Here is a 20,634-nt window from a genome sequence, read left to right as displayed (position 1 = left end):
AATCAGAGCTCGAACAGAAAGGTTTAGGTGTTCGTTTTTCCCGCGCGCTGTTCGGGAGTGGAATGGTAGGGAGATAGTATGATTGTGGTTCGATGAACCCTCTGCCAAGCACTTAAATGTGAATTGCAGAGTAATCATGTAGATATAGATGCAATAAGAGGAAAATCCGGGTTCAAGGCCCTGTCTGGCGCAAATTTTCATTGTCGTCATTCCATTTTACAGATGCTGGTTGCCCATATTCACAATTGCGAATACATCTAGTATATCAAAACTTTGCACACTTTTAAGACTCGTCAGTTTTGGAGTTTGTGTCTAGTCACTTTACACAAAGTTTGTTCATGTTTAAATATTCACCTAAGGCATCAGTATTTCGTCAACCTTTAATTTCTGACTGGCCGATATGAAGTTATGCACTTTGTCAATATCTTGATCTACCCTTGGGGTCCTGGCATCCCTTCACGTTGATCGACTTTCTGAGGAGTACAGCGACATCTGAACTAAGCCAGTCGTTTGCCAACCGTTTATAGTGAAAGACCAGGCTCCACATCAACCTACATCACCTTTGTATGAAACTCCATTCGCTGTAAATAGTTAAAAACAGACATTTTTTTTAAATATGAAATTTCATTTCAATCATTTGAACGAATCATATTCAACACCTCTTAAAAATGTGTGTTCTTAATGTTTCGATTCTCCTCTGTTCCGCTTTTCCCACAGTCTGTGTCTCACTACCATACAATGCTGTGCTATAAACGTACATCTTCTGGAACTTCTTTCTGAAGTTAAGGTCTATTTTTGATACTAGTAGACAGTGTGCCAAGTTCCATTTAATCATTGAATAGAGCAGTCTTCACAAAGCTATGTTAAGTGATATACAGTGTCTTTCAAAGTATTTGCATTACACGTCTTGGGGTGATAGATCATGTCATGGGGAACAACTTTTGTTGGATATAAAATCATCACTGACGCTTCATGGCCACGCTTAAGTCTCTTTCACTGTCAGTTATACTCCTGAGAGGCAGCTGGTCATAGGCATTCCACAATGTGCATACGCAGTTTTTGTTCCCTACAATCCATCCTTTTGCTACATGTGACAGGAAATAGGCAGAGCAAAATTAAAGCTCCTGACTCGGCTCTAAAATATATTTCTTCTCATGTCGTTCACACTCGATTCTTTGATTATTATATTATGGCATCTTGTATGAGATTGTTGCAATATTGGTCATAATCTTGCTGTATTACATGATGGTCACCGTTCTGTAGCCATGGATGACTATGAACCAGCATCCACATCGTTCAGGTCCGGTGGCCTACTGAACTGGTAGGGCAGGATCAGCATTCAGAATAACATCGTGGTCCATCTGATGGGACAACACCGGCAGTGAGCTGAGAGGGATCGAGTACTCTCAGGACGGTACGTGAGCTAAGCGATCACACGCTGTGGTCACAGCCTCCTCCGCAGCGGACCAGCCAATGGGAAGCGCCTAGTAAACCAATGGGCGGGCAACCCGCCACACTCTGAGTCGCCAGCCTGCACTCGGGGCATATGCAGCGATCTTCAGCAGTCCTGAGTCTCCCTCTGAATTCAGCAGGTTCCACTTCAGTTTATAAAGTCACAAGCTTATCGATATTAACGATATTTGCGTGCCAAAATGAGAACATTTCATCTCACCTGGTGCCGGTCTTAATATTATTTCTGTTTCTTATTGTTGAGACTCAGTTGCTGTTTTCTGCAACTGCTGCTTCGGACTGCACTATGATATGTAATGTTCTGTGAGACACAGACTTCGTGATAACTACATGAGCTATGGTCCGATCAATGGCCTTCATTTCGCTTTTATTGGATTTTTTAGGTTTCAAACCCCAAAGGACTCCATCTAACGAGAATGTTGCAGGCACAGTCATTAAACCAAGAGGCATTCTGCGATACTGGTGGTGACAAGATGGTGCCGTAAACGTTGTTTCAGGTCTGTCTTAAGGACATACTTTAAATTGGCGATAACCACTTCTTAAATCTATTGTGGAAAATTATTTACATTATGCCAGGTTATCCAAAGTTTTGGTTGTGTTAGGAATCGGATATGCGTCGATTACTGTCGTTCGTTTAAATATCTGTAACCACAACAGAATCGATGTTTTTTTTGTTCCATCAGGTAAAATTTTCGGTACAGTGCTGTATTTGCTGACCAAGGGCTAACGCGGTGTTCTATTACGCCTTCTTCAAGCAGCTGAATTACGAACTGTTCTCTCAACGGCTGGATATGCCTCAATAAATTGCCGTTGGAATCCAAAGCTGTGTTATGGGTATGGCTCGCTGAATTATGTAAATCTTTGTATTGCATTAACAGTGATTCGGTGACTGACCGATCGTAATCCCCCACAGCTACTAACTTCAGTAGCCAATGCAGACATGCTGACAGTTTGCTTGACATTATGCTCTATCACTGACCTATCACTGCCTTTTCCATCTAGAACTTCTATTGTAGCTATTACAAACTCCTTCGAAAGACTCACTTCTTCCGTTCCGAAACTCTCCAGGCTTACTGGCACCATGCCCTGGCCATCTATGTTCCTTCCTTGTGCTATACTTCTCCGTATAAAACGATGCTGTTCATTTAAAATGTCATTACTCGTCAGTGATTCTATTAAACATAAAGCTTGGTACAGCACGTCGAGGTCTACCGTAAACAAAATTAGCTTCGCTATACCTGCCGGTGCTCTGTCATGAGAAGTAACTTTTAATGTAGTTGTACGCAGTTAAATAATGGCGTGTACATTATAACACAGAAACATCTGCAACATCCGTACCCATCAAAAACGAATAACATTTGAGTTCAAATGTTTATTGCCGGAGGTCGATTTTACCACGATGCCTAAGTACTGAAGAAAATTTTTGTCCCACGGTTGGCAACACTTCCATTTTCTCACGAAAACATGTTTTTCCTACCTTAAACTTGAGCAGTGTTGTTCCTGCTGAATCTACCCTGTGATCCCATATTGCATGCAATCTGTATCTCCTCTGGTCCACGAGGTCCAGACCCACAACCAGAACGTGTGCAGCTGTATCCACTAGAAATTCATACTTTTTATTATTCACCCAAGATATCAAGCAACAATCAGTCTCTGTGTACATTTTTGCTGTCCTGCTGTTTATTGGGAACTCCTCCAGACGGAAGTAACATTCCTATAAGCGTTTAACGGTTTTCATTTTCCTTTGTATTTGCCCCGCTTTTTGGATCTAGAATTCCAGGACTTATGCCTGGACCGTAGGTAATTGAGGGGTTTGGCGCTAGAAGGAGGCAGCTCCACTTTTTGGCTCTATTGAGTTGAACATTCTATCACATACAAAAAAAAGCCCCTTCGTTTGGTGCAAGAAAGAGGCCGCTCCACCCACTAGTTTCAGAGAAATCTAACAGTTGGAGCTGCCTGTACTCCGAGTTTGCATGGGGAGCTGCCTCGTTCTTCCCCCAAACAATAGCAGGAAGGAGGTTGTGTTACGTATTGTTCAGCAGACCGGTGTAAACATCGCGCGTTTCATGTCACTGAAGTGGACCAGAGATTTGTTTTCCACTGTTGACACGCTGAAGAAATTATTTGTAAAGAACCCTTACGTATCATTATCGAACAAGAAAAGAGGAAAATATTTAATCACGAAGAACAAAATCTTCCTCTATGAACAGCCATACATCGGTAAAGGGATTATCCAATGCAGTCTGACTGTACGGAAGCTGTCTTCGATAATGCGCAAATTTGCAACCAAGGACCTGCGAGTCTCATAACAATGGACCACCTCCATCAAGCTTATGATTGTATCCTTCCGCTTAAAGGCCAAAAGTTTAAAAATGTCAAAGAGCTGGCCAGAAAGTATGTTGTGGAAAACGAAATGTGGTTTTCCGACGAGTTGACGTCAGATGCTTCAAACGATCCTGCGGTGACTGAAGGGGAGCAAGAAGACTGAAGAAAAACTGTAGAATCACTGTATTACGCAAATATTGTTGTACTTTCTTTATTAATAAATGTTTTTTTAACTGAAATATGGTTAATTATGAAGAAAATGGTCCTACAAAGAGTTTCTCATTCATTTTGGAACAAAACGGAGGCAGCTCCAAAATTCAAAACTCTATTGCACGTACCTGAGTGCATGCATTTGTGTGTATTCTCGTCAGTAGTATTAGATACCCCACAGCCTAAAACAAGTCTGACAACTTATTCGTTTTGGTGAAAACTGGATTTTTAAAAAGTTTTTTTAAATTTTCCACAAACTGGAAAAAGTGGAGCTGCCTCCTTCTGGCACCAAACCCTTCAATTGTAGTATTGTTGTTGGCGATACTGTACCTTCAAATGCCCCTGCTGATCACAACAGCAACATTCATTTTTCTTTTTTTCAGTCATCAGTCTTCCGACTGTTTGATGCGGCCCACCACGAATTCCTCTCCCGCACCAACCTTTTCATCTCATAGTAGCAATTGCAACCTAAGTCATCAATTATTTACTGAATGTATTCCAATCTTTGCCTTCCGTTACAGTTTTTACCCTCTACAGCTCCCTCTAGTCCATGGAAGTTATTACCTACTGTCTCAACAGATGTCCTGTCATCCTGTCCTTTCTTCTTGTCAGTGATTTCCATATATTCCTTTCCTCGCCGATTCTGCGGAGAACCTCCTCATTCATTATCTTATCAGTCTACCTAATTTTCAACATTCTTCGGTGGCACCAAATCTCAAATGCTTTCATTATCTTCTGTCCCGCTTTACCCATAGTCTGTGATTCGGTAACGTACAATAGTGAGCTCCAATCAGAAATTTCTTTCTGAAATTAAGGCCTATGTTTGATACTAGACTTGTCAGTGCTTGTCTTCATTTTATGTCCTCCCAGTTCCGTCCATCATGCTGTCTAGGTAGCGAATTCCTTAACTTCGTCTACTTCGTGATTAATTCTTACTTTAAGTTTGTCGCTGTTCTAATTTCTGCTCTTTCTCGTTACTTTCATCTTTCTTCGATTTAGTCTCAATCCATATTCAGTAGTCCATAGACTGTTAATTCCATTCAACAGATCCTGTTATTCATTTTCAGTGTTGCTTCCACTATTAACCACAATATTAGAACTGCTTCTCTGGTGCCTTTACCTATCCAAAAGCCAAACTGATAGTTCCTAACAGATCCTCGGTTTTCTTTCGCATTCCTTACCAGAAGTAAATACACACATCAAAAAAAGTTTTGCATCACCCCAGTTCCCAGAACTCCTGAAGACAGACATTGACTGTGGATATTGTATCACGGACACAGTTCCTTTGACTGTTCAGAGATGTCACTAAACCCGCCCAAAGATGTAAACAACCATGCATGAGCAGCACCTATTAGACGGAGGGGTCCGACAACCGATCAGTTCCTGCCATTCCACCAGTAAGGAGGAACATGCCTCGTGTTGTTTGTAGTTCAACCATGCCTATACAGTCAGTACCGCGGTTCTATCACGTCCGCATTGTTACTTTGTGCCAGGAAGGGCTCTCAACAAGGGAAGTGCCCAGGCTTCTCGAAGTGAACCAAAGCGATGTTGTTTGGATATGGAGGAGACACAGAGAGACAGGAACTGTCGATAACATGCCTCGCTCAGGCCGCCCAAGGGCTAATACTGCAGTCGATGACCATTACCTACGGATTATGGTTCGGAGGAACCCTGACAGCAACGCCACAATGTTGAATAATGCTTTTTGTCCAGCCACAGCCACTATGCGAAATAGGCTACACGATGCGCAACTTCAAGCCCGGCGTCCATGGCGAGGTCCATCTTTGCAACCACTACACCATGCAGCGCGGTACAGATGGGCCTAACAACATGCCCAATGGACCGCTCAGGATTGGCATCACGTTCTCTTCACCGATGAGTGTCGCATATGCCTTCAACCAGACAATCGTCGGAGGCGACCCGGTCAGGCTTAACGCCTTAGACACACTGCCCAGCGAGTGCCGCAAGGTGGGGTTCCCTGATGTTTTGGGGTGGCATCGTGTTGGGTAAACGTACGCCGCTGGTGGTCATGGAAGTCGCCGTAACGGCTGTACGATACGTGAATGCCATCCTCCGACTGATAGTGCAAGCAATATCGACAGCATATTGGCGAGGCATTCGTCTTCATGGACTACAATTCGCGCCCCCACCATGCACATCTTGTGAATGACTTCCTTCAGGATAACGACATCGCTCGACTAGCGTGGCCAGCATGTTCTCCAGACATCAACCCTATCGAACATTCCTGGGATACATTGAAAAGGGCTGTTTATGGACGACGTGACCCACCAACCACTCTGAGGGATCTACGCCGAATCGCCGTTGAGGAGCGGGACAATCTGGACCAACAGTGCCTTGATGAACTTGTGGATAGTACTCCACGACGAATACAGGGATGCATCAATTCAAGAGGACGTGCTATTGGGTGTTAGAGGTACCGGTGTGTACAGCAATCTGGAACACCACCTCTGAAGGTCTCGCTGCATGGTGGTACTACATGCAATGCGTGATTTTCATGAGCAATAAAAAGGGCGGAAATGATGTTTATTTGTTCTCTATTTCAATTTTTTCGTCAGGTTCCGGAAGTCTCGGAACCGAGGTGATGCAAAACATTTTTTGATGTGTGTATATTTCACTCACTGAGCGTTTTTGTTGATCTGTCTATTTCAAGTTTGTGGCAATGCGAAATGGCGCAGCTGAAGCCGCATTGTTTTCCGTCCACATCTGCCGTGAAATATCTTGGAGAATTCCTCCCAGGAAAGCGTCTAATGTCCTTTTTCCTGCTTCTTTAAGCATGACCCTATCCTTATCTGGCTTTTGTGTTTGCTCTGAAGTCTGTAAATTCTCTCTGTGTATACTATCAGAAAAAGATTCACCGATTGATTCGCTTTCTGCGGTAAGCTACTGAGTTTACTTCTGAAAAAGCCACGCACTGTTTTACTTTCTGTTCCTTTGCTGCAAACCCTATGCTAATTCTGCAGATGCTAATTCTCCATATGAAGAACTTCAAAGTACCTGATTTAGGTCTTAACATTGCCCGTAATACTTAATTGGCGTTTCATCTGACAGGCTACTTAGTTTGGTCCTGGCTAATACATCCTTCATAAGTATAATAATGTCCTCTGATGTTTTTCCGGAGAAGGGGTTATGAGATTTGCCCCTACTAGATTAACGAATGAGGAAGAAACATTTACTACATTTTTAATTTAATCTGAACACGATTGTAGATTATGTCCTGGCAGTAAAGCTTTTAACTGCTGGTTTAGTTGTTCATTTTATGTATTCTGCTGTTCCCTGTCCTACAACAATGTAGAAACGTGATCCATAACAGCAGTTATCATACCAGTAGAACTAGCTTCTCGCGTTGCGCCATGTCCGTGCAATTTACTTTTCCCTTTTTTCATGAACAAACTATTACAACTAGCTCACTTGACCTACTAAAAGTAATTTCCAATCTTTAAGCCCCATCCTGAATATGGCAAAAAATATAATTTTCCTGAGAACAAGTACAATGTTTCTTTACAACTCACCCTATGTAACTGTTGCAGACGTTGGTGCACCAGCTCGGAACCACTGTTACAATCTTTGCCCTCCTTTGGGTTGAGCAATATTGCTTGCTCTCCAGTTCCAACTGACGCTGGGCTGGAGAACCTCTAACCTCCAATTTGTAGTAATCACCCAATCCTGGGCTAGAAACTCCTACTGTTTTATCAGGAAGGATGCCAAGGAACCTGTGTGGAGACTCAATATTATTCCTCAGAATACATCTCATCGATGTGTCTTCCACAGCGGCTGGTGGCTTTGTAAACTGAAGTGGAACCTGCTGAATCCAGAGACAAACTCAGGGCTGCTGAAGATCGCTGCCTCAGGCCGAGCGCGGGATGGTGACTAAGAGTGTTGCGGGTTGCCCGCCCATTGGTTTGCAAGGCGCTTCCCATCGGCTTGTCCGCTGCGGATGAGGCTGTCGCTGCATCAGGCCGAGCGCGGCATGGTGGCTCAGAGTGTGGCGGGTTGCACGTCCATTGGTTTGCAAGGCGCTTCCCGTCGGTTTGCTGTGATCACGACGTGTGATTGCTTGGCTCACATGCCCTCCTGAGAGTACTTGGTCCCTCTCAGCTCACTGCCTGCGTTGCCCAACCGACGGACCACGATGTCGGATGCCAAGACGTCATGTCGAACGCTGATCCTGGCCCACTAGTCCAGCAGGCTCTCTGTCCTGAACTATGATGGAGTTTCAGAGAAGTTGGTGCCCTGAACTGGAACGGTGTTAGTAGACTCGAGGACTACCCATCAGTGCGGCTTCAGAACTGGATTCTGGTTCACAGTCATCCATGGCTACATCGGTGGTCACCATATCAAATAACAAGATTACGACCGATATTGCAACAATCTCAAACAAGATGCCATAATATAATAGTCAGAGAATAGAGTGTGAACGACATGAAAAAAAAATACATTTTGGAATCGAATGTGAACGACGTGAATGCCATCAATCTTATTGAGCGACTGACTCTAGGCTACCAGGGTGGAGTATTTATGGAGTCGAGAGGTGGCGTTGCGGTATGATGTCTTTTCTAATGACCGAATAAGTCTCGCTCATTTCATCAGCGGTCATCAGTTTTGTTGTATTAGGCTAATCAGTTCGTTTAAGTACCATAAATGCTTTGTCAAGTCACTCGCATGCTACACGTTTAAATTTGCTTCAGATATGGGTTAACAGAGTTATAAGCAAATTTCAGTGTGCCAGGTCCCTACTTATTCATTAAACAGAGCAGTCTTCGTAAGTTGCGTAATAAACAGGGTTCAAAGAATTTGCAACTCACGTCTTGGAATAATAGAACATGTCATGAGGAACAACTTTTGTTGGAGATAAAATGATCACTGTCGCTTCCCGGAGATGGTAAGTCTCTTTCATTATCACTTATTCCTCTGAGAGGAAGCAGGTCATAGACAGTCTACAACGTGCATTTTCAATGTGTGTTGCCTCAGTCCAGTCATCCGCTACAAAATTAAAGTTTCTGACTCTTTTCTAAAATATATTTCTCAGCATAGAGGCACTCATCCCTAAGGTTCTCTTATTGAATGTCATTATGTCAATTTATTGAGGGTAGATAATATGCAGATGCCGCACACCCAGTTAGTAGATGCTGATAGTTTGGTGAATTCTCGATGTCCAAGGGCCGGTGAATTCAATAAAAAGCCATTTGGCCCTGCCGAGAAGCGTAAACGAACATTTTGCCCCCAACAAAAGTTGGTTCCCATGAAGTGATCTATCACCACTAGACGTTTGAGGCAAGACTTTGTGTTACCTCTTCAGTCAATGTTAGAAGTGCTTTCTTGTTTTCATATATATGGTCATTTATTACATGCCTTTTGTCTTCTCTGGTGTTATGGATATGCGTAACGCTCTTTTAATAGCTTGAGATTGAAATGTGTGTACGTCGTCTGACAGGTAACATTGCCACTCTACGATGTACCTGCCCCACGAGTAAACCTATCTCAGTGAGATGTTGACATCTGTAACGCTCGTTGGCACTTTATTTGTTTTATGTGATATGTGTTTGTCCTGTTGTTTTTCTGTTGCAGGAGCAGTTGGAAAGACTCTGACGTGCAAAAGAACCAACTATTTGAGAGTATGCTCGCAACGTGTACCAGAATGGGAGAAAGGAGGTGAGTAGTTTCTACTGAAACACCGTTTAACGTTACTGTTCCTTTATATTCAGTTAGACAGTTTCGAATGAAATGGTAGATTTTGTAACTTTGCATTTGTCTGTAGCATTTCGTTGGAGTATGCACTGAATTTTGTATGTTATTGTACTTCACTCACTAAATAAATAAGAACCAGTTAAAATTTATATTTAAATCTGCAAAATAATTATAGTTATAATTTTGCGTATGACACTTATCGCCTATCATAATTCTTAAATTAAGTGCATCCCCATTCTCCAAGTTTAATTTGCTAAAGGTTTCGCAAGTACACGTGGTGGTTGGTTGATTGGTTTAAAAGAGGGGGGAAAGGGACCAAAGTACGAGATCATCAGTCCCTTGTTCCTAATAAAACAATGCCACAAGTGTCAGAATAAAATAGGCGAGACATATAACACAAAACGAAAAGAAAGGAAAGACCACAAGAACGAAGGAAAGGCAACAAAAACTAAAAGGAACTAAATAGGACAAGAAAATAAGAGAGAGACGCTAGAAACAGAATATAGTAAAACAGGAAAGACAGTGGCTGACCGACCACGAAAACAAAAAGCCATCCACCCTGCAACACATAAAGATCTCCACCCTAAAAGCACTAGGGTGGAGGACACAGAGGGACAAAGGACAGGCGCTAAAACAGATCGAATGATAAAACCCATCCTCACGGATGAAACGTAAAACCAAATCAGCGGATGTGGCGTTGTCTGCTAAAATCAATGATAACGAGTCCGGCAACTGAAAATGAAGTCGCAGGACAGCCAAAGAAGGACAGAGCAGAGGAATATGGGCCACTGTCAACCAGGCACCGCACTGGTGGGTCTTCACGGCGCAGGAGGTAGCCATGGGTCGCCCAGGCATGGCCTATGTGGAGTCGGCAGAGAACCACGGAGTCCCTGCGAGAGGCCCTGATCGAGGACTTCCACACATTCGTGGTCCCCTTAATGGCTCGCAGTTTGTTGTGCCTACTGAGATTTTACCATTCCGTCTCCCAAAGCTGAAAAATCTTGCGTCGTAACAACGAAAGCAGGTCAGTTGCGGGGATGCCCTTCTCCAGAAGTGGTTTCCATGTAGCCCTTTTGGCCAGCCTGTCAGCAAGTTTATTTCCTGGGATTCCGATGTGACCAGGGGTCCAGACGAACACCACTGAACGACTGGACCGTTCCAGGGCATAGATGGACTCCTGGATGGACGCTACCAAGAGATGACGAAGGTAGCACTGATCGATACTTTTCAGGCTGCTCAGGGAGTCAGTACAGAAAAGAAAAGACTCCCCAGGGCTTGAACGGATATACTGAAGTGCACGAGAAATGTCTCTGCATTGAATACATTGCAGCCATCGAGTAAGGAATACTGTTCAATACGGCCGCCGTGAACGTAGGCAAAGCCAGCGCGACCATCAACCAACGAGCAGTCGGTATAAACCACTTCAGCTCCGGAACACGTCAAGAATCGAGAGGAAGTGACAGCGGAGAGCCGCAGGGTTAACGGAGTCCTTAGGGCCACGTGAAAGGACCAGACGAAGCTGCGGCCGAGACGTACACCATAGTCAATTTGGGATTTGACAAAGGCTCTGTTGAGCTGTGGCAGCATAGAGCGATCTGCCCCCCAATTGGTGTTGCTCAGGCAACGGAGGGCATTGAGGTGCTGCCAGCACTTCTGCTTAAGCTGACGCAGATAGGAAGCCAAGTCAATCGAGCGTCGAAAACCAGTCCTAGGAATCGATATGTCTCCGCTACAGTGAGTGGATCGTCATTAAGGTAAATTGCTGGTTCCGGATGAACAGTAAGGCGCCGACAGAAGTGCATGACACACGACTTTGCGGCTGAAAACTGGAAGCCGTGGGCTAGAGCCCATGACTGCACCTTGTGGATGGCTCCCTGTAGGCGCCGCTCAGCAACACCAGTACTGGAGCAGAAGTACGAAATGCAGAAGTCGTCTGCATACAGAGAAGGTGAGACGGAGGGTCCGACAGCTGCTGCTAGATCGTTAATGGCCACTCAAAATGGAGAGACACTCAACACAGAGCCCTGCGGGACTCCATTCTCCTGGATATGGATGGAATTATGGGAGGCACCAACTTGGACATGGAAAGTACAGAGCGACAGGAAGTTTTGGATAAAAATCGGGAGCAGGCCTCGGAGACCCTACACATACAATGTGGCAAGGATATGATGTCGCCAGGTCGTGTTTCAGAGGCAGAGGTCGAACTGCGGCAGTGAAGTTTCAACATCTCTGCCTCGGCCATTAAGCATGGTGCCACCCCACAAGCGGTTATGGGCATTAAAATCTCACAAAAGTAGGAAAGATTTACGGAGATGATCAATCAGTGCAGCTATTACAGTCAGGGGTACTGCACCATCTGGAGGAAGATATACATTGCAGACAGTTATTTCCTGCATTGTCCTTATTCTGACAGCCACAGCTTCAAGAGGGGTTTGAAGGGGCACAGGTTCACTACAGACTGAGTTTAGGACGTAAACGCAAACTCCACCTAACACTCGATTATAGTCGCTACAGTTCCTGTCATATCTCTTATAGCCATGAAGGGCAGGGGTCCGCATTGCCGGGAACCAGGTTTCCTGGAGAGCAATGCAGATAGCAGATGTAAAGCTTAACGGATACCGTAGCTTAGCCAGGCGGTGGAAAAAACTGCCACAATTTTACTGGAGGATGGAGTCATCGTTAGACTGGGAAGGCATGGAACATTCAATGAGGTAGTTTACGCCTCAGAGTCACTTGCTGCCACCGACTTATTGCCTGAGCAGTCTATATCCATTGTATCTGAGAGTCTCGCGAGATCTTGGTCCTCAGCAGACTCCAAAATCTCCACCCCATCCTCCGATGCAGAGCTTGTAGGTAGCGATGGTGTGGGTGCCATCGCAATTTCCTTGGTCTTAGGGATTTCTCTCGGTGCTCCTTGGGTTTTCCTGGCTAGGAGAACTTCACTGGCTCAGTCTCCAGGACTAACGATGAGCATGGAGCCCTACAACCAGCTGCTTTTGGGCTCTTCAGCCACTGGTGGGTGTCATCTTTCCCATTAGCAGAAACCTGGGAAGGGAGTGACCCAAGGGACCTCTTCCTAGAGAGAGAAGCCGAGGAAGACTTACGCTTCTCCAGCTTAGAAGTGGGGACAGACATCCCCAATGGTTGGGGTGGGGGGTTGCTCCCAAATTAGGTGTTGCAGGATCAACAGTGAGGGAAATGTCCCCCCCCCCCCCCCAATCAAGGGGGCAGGTGGAGTCTTCCAGCTCTGAGAGGTGACTGGGGTTGGCGGAGCTGATAGTGCCAGAACTGTTGAAACAGCGGTGTAAGACAATGTCATATGCACACGATGTTGGCGTTCAAATTTTCTCTTAGCCTCAGTGTAGGTCAGTCGGTCCAGGGTCTTGTACTCCATGATTTTCTTTTCTTTCTGGAGAATTCTGCATTCTAGCGAGCAAGGCGAATGGTGCTCTCCACAGTTGACACAGATGGGAGGTGGGGCACATGGGGTATTGGGATGTGATGGGCGTCCACAATCTTGACATGTGGTACTGGAAGTACAGCGAGAAGACATATGGCCGAACTTCCAGAACTTAAAGCACCACATCAGGGTAGGGATATAGGGCTTTACATCAAAGCAGTAGACCATCACTTCGAACTTCTTGGGCAATGTATCACCCTCGAAGACCAAGATGAAGGCACCAGTGGTAACCTGACCCTGGTGGACATGCTAAACGAAATGTACACCACGCCGCACAGCTCATCATCGGATTGCAAAAGAAGGTCTCTGTGAAATATGATACCCTGGACCATATTTAAGCTCTTATGGGGCATGATGGTTACAGAAACATCCCCCAGCTTGTCACAAGCGAGTAACGCCCATGACTGGGCGTAGGATGCTGTTTTGATCAAGACTGACCAAGATCTCATTTTGGACAAGCCATCCACCTCCAAAAACTTGTCCTGTAAATGCTCAGCAAAAATCTAAGGTTTCATCATCATGGAAGATTCCCCATAAGCTCTCAAACATACAAAGTACCCAGCTGAATAAGATCCGCTGCCATCCTTAGCCTGACGTTCCTCCCATGGTGTGGCCAGGGAATGGAATGATTTGGAGTCATACTTCTATGTGTTGAATTGAGCTCGTGAACGCTTAGAGACTGCTGGTGTTTCACCACCAGCAAGATGTGATGGGCGATACTTCATCGCATGTCATCCGCCTTGATGCCACCCACTCCGACCAGGGGCCATCTCCACGGGCGCCACCAATTTGCAGCAAAGGCCACCTGGCAGGATGGCCATTGCCGGGAGTCCCGATGCCCCAGGGGGATGGGCGTCTACCCCTTGGCATACATGGGGTGTTAACGGCGCAGGCATCAGCAGAGCGATCCCTGTGTGGCCAGGGGGCTACAACCAACAGGGTACATGGTGGCCCCACCACAACGGACTGGCTACCATGCTGGATATCAGGTGCAAAGAAGTCCATGTTCATGATTGACGCAGAAAGCGACACTGCATAGTGCATGGTGGAAAATGCACCGAGGAAGCTGTCCTTACCCAAGAGATGGAGAACGGGCGGGACTGCAATGCGACGACGGGAAAGTGGGCTCAAGATCTCAATGCACGATGGACACAATGCACGATGTAAGGCACCCTTTCCCAATTGGCTCACTCTTCGGTCAAACCCTACAGGGGACCATCACATAAAGGCCGAAATGTGTGAAACTCCTTTTAGTCGCCTCTTACGACAGGCCAATTCTAACCCTGCAGGAGGTACACGTGTTGGATTACAGTTAAATCAACACTCAGATGTTTGGTTACCCTTTGTCGCGTTACTCATTATTTTGAAAGTAACACATACTTATATTCTGTGTTTCTAACACGTGTGGCTACATAGTCAAATCCTATCATCTTGAGAAAGACACACGTCTTTCTGACAAAATCTCACTCACGACTGCCTCATAAAAAAGCAGGAAGTTCTCAACGCTAGTTACTCAACATCCACCATCAGCTCTTTCCTAAAGTAATATAATTTCTTTCTTACATACGAACAGAAATAATGAACAAATAAAGAGTCTGCCTTATAATAGTTAAGTCACCACTTCATAATACAGTTACAATTAGAATAAAATCATGTATCTTTTGCAACACCAGTTACTGTAAGTTGGAGTTCCCAACCACTGAATAAAATATGTGTAGCAAATTAATGACATATTAAAATCATAGTTGTGGCTGGAAAGCATCTTTTGAACCTAATCTAGCGCTAATACCAATACTTCAGAATATGTTAGTGAGAGCTGGATAATTTTATTTGTTATGCTATGAAGTACATAGTAAACTATCTCGATTTTAATTAAATCAAAGATAGCAGTTATTATCGTTATTTGAACGAGGTCGGTTCTTATTACCCTTAGTGGCTGGCGATGTATCACACTCTGCACAATGAGTGTACAGATGCGCACCTAATGGATAGTGGCAAAATTTTTATTCATTTGTAGCACAAAAGACTAAAAACAAACTCCGACGATGCAGCCTCTAATAATTCGCTTTACCATCAACCGACAAATGATATCGTTCCACACGAGTCGTTTCAGATAACTGAAGAGGAATTAACATATAGGTTAATTAATCTCATAACGCCAATAATGGAATAAACCTCAGCATCCTATATTGTTATAATCTTGCTTTAACATTAGACACTATCACATGAATATTAATCGTAAATTTATAGCGAGTAAGTTTGAGCAAATGGCTGATTATGACAATAATCAATTAACACATCTGTCTCTACCGAAATGCAGGGTCAGAGTGAGTTTCTAACATATTCCTGTTCTGGTAAGAAATTGTGGAATAGTAGAAGTGTATCAGCAAAAACAATACGCCCATAGTGTTCTTACAACAGCAACCATTCACACACTAGCTACTCTGACTTGCACAAAACGTAATATTCTTTTACAGTGGTTGAATGCAATACATGGTGTTTAAAAACTACCTTTACAAGAGTTGGGGACAGGTTCCTTACACAAAAACAAAAAAAGGTTTACATAAATACACTACTGGCCATTAAAATTGCTACACCAAAAAGAAATGAAGATGATAAAAGGGTATTCTTTGGACAAATATATTATACTAGAACTGACATGTGATTACATTTTCACGCAATTTGGGTGCATAGATCCTGAGAAATCAGTACCCAGAACAACCACCTCTGGCCGTAATAACGGCCTTAATACGCCTGGGCATTGAGTCAAACAGAGCTCGGATGGCGTGTATAGGTACAGCTGCCCATACAGCTTCAACACAATACCACAGTTCATCAAGAGTAGTGACTGGCGTATTGTGACGAGCCAGTTGCTCGGCCACCATTGACCAGACGTTTTCAATTGGTGAGAGATCTATACAATGTGCTGACCAGGGCAGCAGTCGAACATTTTCTGGCAGATCGAATGGCAGGTAGAGCCACATCTGAAATGTAACATTCACTGTTCAAAGTGCCGTTAATGCGAACAAGAGGTGACCGAGACATGTATGTAACCAATGGCACCCCATACCACCACGCCAGGTGATTCGCCAGTATGGCGATGACGAATACGCGCTTCAAATGTGCGTTCATCGCGTTGTCGCCAAACACGGATGCGACCATCATGATGTTGCAAACAGAACCTGGATTCATCCGAAAAAATGACGTTTTACCATTCGTGCACCCAGGTTCGCGGTGAGTACACCATCGCAGGCGCTCCTGTATGTGATGCAGCGTCGAGGTTAACCGCAGCCATGGTCTCTGAGCTGATAGTCCATGCTGCTGCAATCGTCGTCGAACTGTTCGTGCAGATGGTTGTTGTCTTGCAAACGTCGCCACCTGGGGACTCGGGGATTGAGACGTGGCTGCACGATCCGTTACAGCCATGCAGACAAGATGCCTGTCATCTCGAGTGCTAGTGATACGAGGCCATTGGGATCCAGCACGGCGTTCAGTATTACCCTCCTGAACGCACCGATTCCATATTCTGCTAACAATCATTGGATCTCGACCAACGCGAGCAGCAATGTCGCGATACGATAAACCGCAATCGCGATAGGCTGCAATCCGACCTTTATCAAAGTCGGAAATGTGATGGTACGCATTTCTCATCCTTACACGAGGCATCACAACAACGTTTCACCAGGCAACGCCGGTCAACTGCTGTTCGTGTATGAGAAATCGGTTGGAAACATTCCTCATTTCAGCACGTTGTAGGTGTCGCCACCGGCGCCAACCTTGTGTGAATGCTGTGAAAAGCTAATCATTTGCGTATCACAGCATCTTCTTCCTGTCGGTTAAATTTCGCGTCTGTAGCACATCATCTTCGAGGTGTAGCAATTTTAAATGCCCAAAAATCCTTCGTTCTCGAATTGATAATGGGAATCTAAGCACCCGTTTGACTCACTGTATCCAAGGTGGCGTTGTGTTGCCAGATTGACTTATTCATATTCATCATTCGTCTGTCTTCAACGCAATGATTGTGTACATTTATTGCAGATAGTAAGTTAATTGAAAGTTCTCCGTTGAAGATGGCAGGATATTCATTTCGTGAGTAGGGAGAAATGATTTTTATGTTCGGCTGCGCGCACAGTAATGGATGCGACGCTGCACGGCTGTATCAGACTGCTTTCCAGACAGAAGACAAACGAGTCATCCAACCTATGGTGATGTTTATCGTCGCGTTGCTGAGATACGATCCGTAGCACCACAAACTATGGTCGAAGAAGACCACGTACTGCTCGTACGCCTGACCACGCAGAGCACGTTCTGCAGGTTGTCGAAGAAGACCTAGGTACCTGCGCAAGAAGAGTGGACCTGTCACGTGGTTCATCGCCAAGTTCAGCATGGATGATACCTCACGAGCAGCCCATGAATCGGTATCATTTACAATGTGTACATGACCCAACACCTGCCGATCACCCACTTTGGGAGAACTTTTGCTGGTTTGCTGCACTAACTTCCCATACTTTTTTTTGGCTCCTCAGTTTTCAGTTTTTTCTGACGAGGAAAGTTTGGAAGGGATAGAATAACAAATTTCCACAAATAACGCAATCCTCATGCTGCAGTACAGAATAGACGTCAGCGCTAGTTTAAGGTTAATGTGTAAGCTGGAACTGTAAGCGACTGCGTAATAGGGCCATAGGTTCTCACAGCACGTTTTATACATGCTGTCAACAAGACTTTATTCAGAACACCCTCCAAGATCTTCTAGAATGTGCGTCCCTACAAATAAGAAGAAACATGTGCTTAACACATGACGGAGCTCCAATTCATGTCAGTCTCATTATTCGAGATGTAATACCTAGTATCTACCATGTCAGCTGGATAGGTAAAGGAGGACCAGTTTCACGGCCTGCAAGTTCCACCTACCTTAATCCTTTGGATTATTATCTCTGGGGCCACCTTAAACAATTGGTCTCTGCAGCAGACTACACGGATGCAGAAACTCTCCATCGACGTGTCATGAAAACTGGTGAAATCATTCGATTTGTCATGGAGGATTGGAAAGAGTGCGACATTACTATGAGGATGCAAACCAGAGACACTATTACGGTCGTGAGCATTAGTTACCTTTGAGACTCAACGTGGAGAGTTGATGTTAATCAAGAATGCTTTTAAGGCGACAAAGACACCATTATCGGCTTCTCACTGAGTTTGAACGAGGTCGTGTAACAGGACTAGGAGAAGCTGCGATACTGCAGAAAGATTTGGCGGGAATGTAGGCACTGTACATGATTACTAGAAACGGTGGTTACGAGAACGGACGAACGCAAGAAACCGGGATACCTAGAGGAAAACCATCGAGATCGGCGAGTTGCTCTGGCGCATCGTACTGTATCTGCAGTGGCAATCTCAGCAGCAGTTGACACCACAGTGACACGACGAACTGTCACAAATAGGTTACTTCAAGCTTAGCTCCGACCCAAGAACTCCGTAGCTTGCATTCCACTAAACCCCAAACCACCGCCATTTGCGACTTCAGTGGCCTCAAGCGAGAGCTCATTGGAGGGCAGGGAGGAGGTCTGTTATGTTGTCTGATGAAAGCTATTTCTGTCTCGGTGGCAGTGATGGCCCTGTGTTGGTTAGAGAGACGCAAGTTGAAGGCCTGGAACCAATGTGCCACTGAACCCGCGCCTGGATTTACCGTCTGGGGTGCGATTTAGTATGACGGCAGGAGCACTCCGATGCTGTTTAGGCCTGCTTTATCACCTGACCCGTCTCCAATCGGCCAGATATGTCACATCATCGGACGACAACTACAGCGTCATCCACAAACAATGTTGACCGACCAAGGGCAACAGGCATGGACCTCCATCCCACAAACTGACATCCGGCACCTGTACAATACAATGCACGCGTTTTTGCGTAAGTACATTCAATATTATGGCTGATACACCAATTATTAATAATTCCAGTATTTCACATTTCCTATGACTTATCTCGCGCTTACAATAACCTGTGATCTTGCAATGTTTATCACTACGTTACCTAGACAAACGTCTTTCCGAAATTCCATTGTTCTACATTAATTATGTTTTGGTGTTGCGATTTTTTCCATCAGTGTATGGATAAACTATGTAGATCTGCTGTGTGTTATAGAAAATAACTTATAGAAAAATTTATGCCCCAACCTAATACACCTTGTACTATGGAACCCACATTTCAGTGTGTAATGTAAAGTACTTCTGGTATCATTATGGTTTATCCCCTTTGCTATTGCTATCGTGAATGGAGACGAGAAGAAGAACCGCAGTTACACAACTGGTAAGACACTGTATGATTTCGGCTCGTGAATGACATGTGCGAAGAAAAACCACAGTGACGCAACTGGTAAGACACTGTATGAGTTCGTCTTTCTCTGATTTAGGTGTCGTGGTCGTTTCGAAAGATGTACTTATGATCAGTGAACGTGTTACCGCAGTTTCAGTTTGACAGTGAACCTCCCTGTCTCACAGAACACCTGTCGCGTAGTGTCTGCTACTAGATTTGGGTAAGCTCCTCCGTGGTACTCTTGCACTGACGGACGCTCGTGTAACAAAACACAATGTGTTTTTCTGTAGCTTTTGTTATGTCCCGTATTGGCCTTGCGGCGGCGCAGTTTTTTGCCTACACAAGGAAGTCCACTCACCTTCCGTGAATTCTTCTGCAGCACAAGTTTGAGCTGGCGCCATAAGTGACGGTTCTGGGCTAGAAAATCTGTAATAGAAATTAGACGTTCAGAAAGTGTCGACAGGATGCAAAAATTGTTTTCAAAGTCCAGGTCTGGCTAAATAACAAACTATCGGAAGTCATAGAATGAAAACCCTGGTATGTTATCACTTTTTATACAACTCTATAGTCCGATTGGTCAGCGCATCTGACTGCCTTGCTCTGGGCCCAGGTTCGATTACTGCTCGAGGACTGGGTGTTGTCTTTTTCTCATCATCGATACGCAAGTCATCCAATGTGACGTCAACTGAAAAACGACTTGCAACTCGGCGGCCTAACTTCCCCAGGTGCGGAATCACGGCCAGCAGTGCCATACGATCATTTTATTTCATTTTTGTATAACTTTACGCTATCAAGTACGTGCTAGTTACTGTTTGCATTTCGAATTTCATACGTACACCACAGTCATTCTTGGTAGCCGATTTAAGGCCTCAACTGTGAACTGACACCGAAAATAAAACTGATTTCTGTGGTTAGCGCCGGCCGGTGTGGCCGTGCGGTTCTAGGCGCTTCAGTCTGGAACCGCGTGACCGCTACGGTCGTAGGTTCGAATCCTGCCTCGGGCATGGATGTGTGTGATGTCCTTAGGTTAGTTAGGTTTAAGTAGTTCTAAGTTCTAGTGTACTGATGACCACATATGTTAGGTCCAATAGTTCTCAGAGCCATTTGAACCTTTTTTTTCTGTGGTTAGAATTTTCGCACAGTACTTTGCG

General features: G+C 44.8%; 1 protein-coding gene across 1 annotated transcript in view; it reads left to right on the top strand.

The window, feature by feature from the left end:
- LOC124546026 (pacifastin-like protease inhibitor cvp4) overlaps positions 1 to 20,634 on the top strand; it is a 129,508-nt gene that overhangs the window by 74,049 nt on the left and 34,825 nt on the right. Inside the window, exon 3 of the mRNA XM_047125001.1 lies at positions 9,592 to 9,675. Coding sequence (XP_046980957.1) covers positions 9,592 to 9,675 — 84 coding nt within the window. The remainder of the gene's footprint in view (positions 1 to 9,591; positions 9,676 to 20,634) is intronic.

This window comes from Schistocerca americana, chromosome 8 (genome assembly GCF_021461395.2).
Source record: "Schistocerca americana isolate TAMUIC-IGC-003095 chromosome 8, iqSchAmer2.1, whole genome shotgun sequence".
Taxonomy (NCBI): domain Eukaryota; kingdom Metazoa; phylum Arthropoda; class Insecta; order Orthoptera; family Acrididae; genus Schistocerca; species Schistocerca americana.
The sequence above is the reverse complement of the archived record's forward strand: the minus strand, read 5'-3'. Positions and strand labels throughout refer to the sequence as shown.